Source organism: Varanus komodoensis, unplaced genomic scaffold (assembly GCF_004798865.1).
Source record: "Varanus komodoensis strain SLA01 unplaced genomic scaffold, ASM479886v1 scaffold1, whole genome shotgun sequence".
Taxonomy (NCBI): domain Eukaryota; kingdom Metazoa; phylum Chordata; class Lepidosauria; order Squamata; family Varanidae; genus Varanus; species Varanus komodoensis.
This window is the reverse complement of record NW_025335268.1, coordinates 115,264,730-115,271,271: the sequence shown is the minus strand read 5'-3', so window position 1 is coordinate 115,271,271 and position 6,542 is coordinate 115,264,730. Positions and strand designations below refer to the sequence as shown.

Genomic DNA, 6,542 nt, shown 5'->3' with positions numbered 1-6,542 from the left:
TTACACACATAGTCTGGTCATCCACTTGCAAAAGTAATGTGTGTAATTTTTGGTAAAAAGTTTCCTGATGGTCATTTGGCGTATATTGCCACTAAGAGCACCTTTTTAAGTTTAATTGTAATTTCTACCATCAAGATCCTACCATCCTCATCAGCAAGCATATATTTAGGGTCCAATTTTTCTTTAACATATAGTGCTAAACCCCTTTTGCGATACAGAAGATAAAGAACAATTTTCCCAGTTTTAAGCATTTCAGAAGTTTAACACATTGTTTCTTAATATGTGTTTCCTGTAGACAGATTATATCTAACTTTCGTTTCTGAAGCTGAGCAAAAATCCTTCTCTTAGATGGTCCATTTAGTCCATTAACATTTAAGGAGAACAATTCAATTTTACCTTCCTTTTTAAGAGCCATATTTAAATAAAATTATCTACTTATTCTTTGCCTTTACAGTTCTACCTTTTTTTCCCCTTTAAGTCCAAAGTTTGCACTTCTTGTTGTGAATCAACCCTCAGTATTTCTCCTTCTTCAGAATGGTACGCTGTTGTTTCCATTGCTTCGGCACCTTTTTCTCCTTCTTTAGAGACAAGAGGATCCTCCTCTTCCAATATGGCTCTGAATTCCTCATAGAACTCTTGGGCTTTAAAAATTGAATCCAATTTATATCTTACAGAGTTCCATGTGAAAAATATTCCTTCTGGTATTAGCCACCTAAAGATAATCTTTTTCTTGGTCAGTTTGGTAGTAAGGAATAGATATTTCTTTCGTCCCTCTCTAATCCTCCATAGTATTTGTTTCAGGACCGTCACCTCCAGACAATCATCTCTCTTTAATGGCTTCTCCCGTATGGCCTTCAAAACATTGTCTCTTATGGACCTTAGAGCAAATTTGACATGAACTTCTCTCGAAAGTTTATTTTTTCTGGTATATGTGGAGTTGACTCTAAAAACAAGGTCAATTCCCATACCCATGACCTCATTTTCGATTTCTAAAAGCTCCGCCAACATGTCAGTTATAAATTCTCGTAGATCTTCATTTTTCTCTTCAGGTATATTCTGAAATCTTAGATAGTAAGATGCCTTCTCCATCTCTAATGCAGCCATTGAGTTCCATGTTGACTTATTTGTTTGCTTAACTAAGTATATTTCTTTATCTACTGTCTCCAATTTTTCACATACTTGTTGCATTTTTTGTGTATTCTGTTCCGCTTTAAGTCGAACATCAGATAGTTGAGTTGTCACCTCTTTCAAAGAATTATCCAATTTATCAAGTCTTTCTTTTTGCTCATTTGATAAGCTTTCCAGCCGTGTTGACACAGTTGGTAAAGCCTCCTGTATCACCAAAATTGTTGCAAACAACAATTTTGGTGATACAGGAGGCTTTACCAACTGTGTCAACACGGCTGGAAAGCTTATCAAATGAGCAAAAAGAAAGACTTGATAAATTGGATAATTCTTTGAAAGAGGGGAGAAAAAATATAAATTGAATAAATCAGTAAAAAAAAAAAGAATTAAAATGTGAGGAAATTATGCTAATGAATTGTCAACCTTAAAGAGATTCTATGGATTCTCCATACAACAATAGCAGCATGGACACTTGTCTTCTCTTAATGTAATGGGTTAAAGATTTTGCAACTCTCCGCATTTGAATAAAAGAGAGAAAAGAAAAGAAATCGTCTGATGAACAGCAAAAGGGTTGTCCATAGGCCACAATGGAGATGTCAGGACTGCACGAGTCTACAAGCTGTTGCTGCATTCGATGTGGAATCTGCCTCCCTCACCTGGAGATTTGTTTGTGCATAAGAACAGAAAGGATATGGCTGGAAAAGCCTGTTCGCATCCTGCTATCAGTCTGCCCATCCAAGCCGGCTTCAGTGGTTTCTGGTGTGGTGTTAGACACTTGCCTTGGAGGATTTCAGGTCCATCCCTGGAGACAAATGGAGACATAATGGGTTTCTTGAAAGCTCTGTAAGATTCTCCAGATGGCATAGCTGGCTCTCCTGTTGAAGCTGACTATAGAAAGCTGTAGTCAATGAAACAATTGGGATGATAACAAGAACACAATCTTATATGGAGGACTGTGCCTGCTTTTTGGCAAGCAAGGCAGTGCAATACTGCCCTGCAGAGCCTTTGCAAGTGATTTAGGGTCTGTTACATCTGGACACTCAAAATGGTATGCTGAAATCTTTATGGAGTTTAAACATCTTTATAGAGTTTAAAAATCTTTATAGAGTTTAAAAATAAATGAATAAATAGTACTGAGGGATATATTTTTCTTTTCTCTTGTTTATTTATTCTTTACAGATCCAAAGGACAATTTTACTTATCAGAACTTAATTCCATGGATCGGTATGTATAGTCAAGTCATATGTGTTGAAGTACATTTGAAGCTGGTGAAGAACAGGGCATAAATAACAAGCCTAACTAGAATTATAGATGTCTATAAGTCTACTGGCATGTATAATCTGTATCTGACAGGCTTTGCTAAAGGTAGGTCACCCATTGGCTTCATTCTTTTCCTTTTATGTAAACAATCCTACGAAGTTATACTGAAAGGTGGCATAGAAATTAAAACTTGGATGAGATTTAGGTCCTCTTCATTGGAAGATCCATTTGGCCGGCTGGATTCCATTGTCCTAAGGGTGTTCTCACTTTCCCCCCGCTTGTCCTTAAGACTTTAAGTGCACCTTTGGACAGTGAATCCACCAAAAGAAAATGAAAAATCACAAAGCGGTCCATTTTTGGATATCCATAAGTGTGGAGGTGCACACTTGTGGAAGTGTGTGCATGTAAATACATATTAGGAAGTGTGAAAAATTGGTTTGTAACCATGAACAGTTCCCTCAAAGTTCTACTTGGGCACTTTGAAGGAGTCGTTAGCAACTGTCAAAACGTAGTAAATGAAAGCCATCTGGCAAAGGCAGAGGGACAAAAAAGCATTGGCAAGCCAAAAATGGCTCACAATTTCAGTGGCAAACACTTGACCAATACCAGTCATCCCGAAGTGCTACCCGGATACACAAGGAGTGGCTGGTTCTAATCAGGGCAAGGTTGGCCAAAGCAGCTGGAAGTTTTGCTGTTTTTCCAAGTGGCGTGCTGGCAAATGGCTTGCTTGGGTGGGTCAGTCATCCAGATTTGGAAGGAACAACAACCCATCATGCCCTCAAACAAGTCAGCTTGTGGTGATTGGTCGGGGTTCACATACCATGACAACCCACCACGTCTTTTCCCCCAATATGGGTTGCCACATCATGAGAGCCCAGCCAATGCATTTTTTCCACTGAGATACAAGAATGAAATCTGACATATGTACGGTCATGGCACAACTCTACATTTCATGTCTGAGTCCCAGCTCAACCCCCACACTATTTATTTATTTAAAGCTTTTCTAAGCCATCTTATTTTATATTGGTAATTTATATTATTTTAATTGATTTATGTTGTGAGCCGCCCCGAGGCTTCGGCGAATGGGGCGGCATAGACATTTTCTAAATAAATAAATAAGTAAAATCTCAGGATGGCTTACTATTTTTCAAACAGGGCAAGAAATTACAGTGCAATGCAATAATTACGCTCGAACACTGAAGTATCAGAATGAACGTTGGATGTGCATGTTTTATGTGTATATTATTAGCTATTTGTGCACCACTTTTACTGGAAAGATGGGCTATAAATCAAATAAATAAGGCAACAAGCTGTATTTAAAACTCATGAGGGGCAGAAGGATGAGAAGAAACAAGTAAAGCAAGGAAATCCAGAATATGTGCATCAAGAGAGCTCAAGCCACTTGGCTCACAAGCAAGCCATGGGTACAAAAAGTCAATGGAAAAGGCCTGGTGATATTGCTACACCAAAAACCTTAGATCTGACTGATTTGATGTGTCTGGATTTGTGTCTATTGGCCACAGCAGAACTGCTGTCTAGATTCTCTGGGTGAACAGCCATGGTGAAAGTTGATGTTTCAGGGATTTCCAGTCCCTTCACCCATTTTTGGACTTCTATCAAGTAGTTACAGCTTCAGTAAATTGGATGAGATGAACTAGATTAATTTTGCTTCAGAAAACTCTGATGACTATAGAAAATTGTGTTGTATGAATAGCATTTAAGTGACAGGAGATGTCTTTTCTTGCCCCCAGGTAAAGGTTTGCTGGTCCTACATGGACCAAAGTGGTTCCAGCATCGAAAGCTGCTGACTCCAGGTTTTCATTATACCATATTGAAGCCATACATAACCCTGATGGCAGAGTCTACAAATGTGATGTTGGTATGTGTTTTCATAGGAGTTACGTTCTCCCATTGGCTTTGTAGCTGTGCTGTAGTTGTTGTTCAGTGATTATTTAACTGGCAGATATAGTATTATATTTCACAATATCTTTCTGAATTTTTAAAACAATGTCTTCAATTAGAAAATCGGCAGGTAGGTAAACAAAATGAGGTACAATTCCACAGCCCTGGAACAATTGCTAAGACCTTATCCTATCATCTGGGACAGAATGATTTTTAGGACTCTGGAATATATATGTACCCACACAGCTTACTATGCATTAGTTCATACCACTCATATGTAAATAAAGGTGGACCATCCAAATGCATTATGGAACATGGGATAAGTAATCAGATTCTGTCATGCAGTACTGGGAAAGGCAATCATAGCAAAGCTATCAGCAGAGTGGCACTGACTTTCTACCCCCAGTGGCTTTTTCAAAACACCAAAGCCTTGGATTGTTTCCCATCTGTTGACTTAGGATAAATGGGAACAGCTGATCACCAAGGATAAATCTGTAGAGCTCTTTGGACATGTGAGCTTGATGACGCTTGACAGCATCATGAAATGTGCCTTCAGTTATAACAGCAACTGTCAGATGGACAGGTGAGTATTGGTACACCTTTGACTCTTAAGAGAAGAACCCCTCTTACTGGCTGGTAATGAACTAAGCAGTGATGTAAAGAGTTCCAACTGGTTATCCTGAATTTATGTTCCGCAATCCACACGACAGTACACTGTTCAGAACTACATAGCTGATAACTTCTTTCTGTTAATTTATTTTTATTTATTTATTTATATTGTGATTTATATCCTGCCTTTTTCCTACAAAGGGCTCAAGGCAGCTTACATCATCTCTCCTCCTCCATGTTATCCCCACAACAACAGCCCTGTGAGGTAGGTTGGGCTGAGAGTCTGTGACTGGCCCAAAGTCACCCAGTTGGCTCCATGGCTGAGCGGGAACTAGAACCCAGATTGTCTGAGTCCCAGTCCCATGCTCTTAACCACTACACCACACTGGCTCTCCTTTAAATTCCCAGATAACATCAAAAACCTCAATAATTGCCTAAAATAATTTGAATTTGCCTCACTGACATGAATATCATGTCAGCACAGTCAAACATCTGAAAAAAGTTGATTAACATATTGATATTTCATCCAGAAATAAAAATAAAGCAATCCTAAGAGTTGATGGTAAGATGGTAGTAAAATCTATCTACGTTTATGCAGTCTTCCCCAATCTTGTGCCTTCCAGGCATGTTTGGACTGTAGCACCCAGGATTCTCAGTCAAAGGCCCTGCTGGATGGGAATTCTGGGAGTTATGGTCCAAATGCCCCTGAAGGTCACCAGATCGGAGAAGACTGGTTTATAGTATTAGCAAGTCAGAGCAACTTTTCAAAAACATTTTAACATATTCATCTGTTCCTGTGCTTCAGTGGAAGATAGCTACTCCCACTGATGCTTTATACTGCAATCCCATGCATGTCTAATTAGATGTAAAATGTATGAGTTCAATGGGGCTTATTCTTGGATAAGTTGCAGCCTTGATGCTTCTTTAGGACAATGCTCACAAGTAAGATCTTATTTGACTCTTAGGGAGAATTCTTATGTCCAAGCCGTATTTGAACTTTGCTCCCTGTTACATGCTCGATTGTTGTACATCCTGGGCTACAATGACATCACTTACCACTTCAGCCCACATGGATATCGGTTTCGGAAAGCCTGCAATGTTGCCCACCTTCACACAGGTACTTTTCCACATTCTTTATCTATTTGGCCTTAGATTTTGAGTTCTGGTAATCATTTTAAGCCAGGACGGGTAACTTGTAGATCTCCAGATCTTATGGCCTACAACTGCAGACACCCCACATCAAGAGTTAAACTTGCTACTGCTGGTGGACAAGGTCTCCACCACTGGATTCACGAATGCTGGGCTGCTATCAACTTGGAAAAACTGGCCACACCCTTTTTAGGAAAATGGAAAGGTAGGAATAAACATGGCCAGCAAACAAAAATGAGGCAAAATTCCAGACCTGCACGTGAAGGAGAATTAAAGGGTACAAATGAGGAATGTAAGAGAATTTTGTTCAGTTTTCTTTTAAAGCAAAATTATTTTGCTTTAAATCCAGGATTTATATAAAGGCTGAAATGCAGTTATCTACTGGACTTCACTCTATCCTGAAACATTCAAAAACATCTATTTTGGGTGGGAAATGGGTACAATGTGAATGCACATTTTTGTGCATTTGTATTTATTTGTTGAAAACTGGAAGTTAA

At 38.9% G+C, this 6,542-nt stretch overlaps 1 protein-coding gene across 1 annotated transcript in view; it reads left to right on the top strand.

Annotated features, from left to right (window-relative positions):
* Window positions 1-6,542, top strand: part of LOC123028919 (cytochrome P450 4B1-like) — a 30,838-nt gene that overhangs the window by 10,099 nt on the left and 14,197 nt on the right. Inside the window, exons 4-7 of the mRNA XM_044441278.1 lie at window positions 2,305-2,349; window positions 4,137-4,264; window positions 4,746-4,870; window positions 5,862-6,013. Coding sequence (XP_044297213.1) covers window positions 2,305-2,349; window positions 4,137-4,264; window positions 4,746-4,870; window positions 5,862-6,013 — 450 coding nt within the window. The remainder of the gene's footprint in view (window positions 1-2,304; window positions 2,350-4,136; window positions 4,265-4,745; window positions 4,871-5,861; window positions 6,014-6,542) is intronic.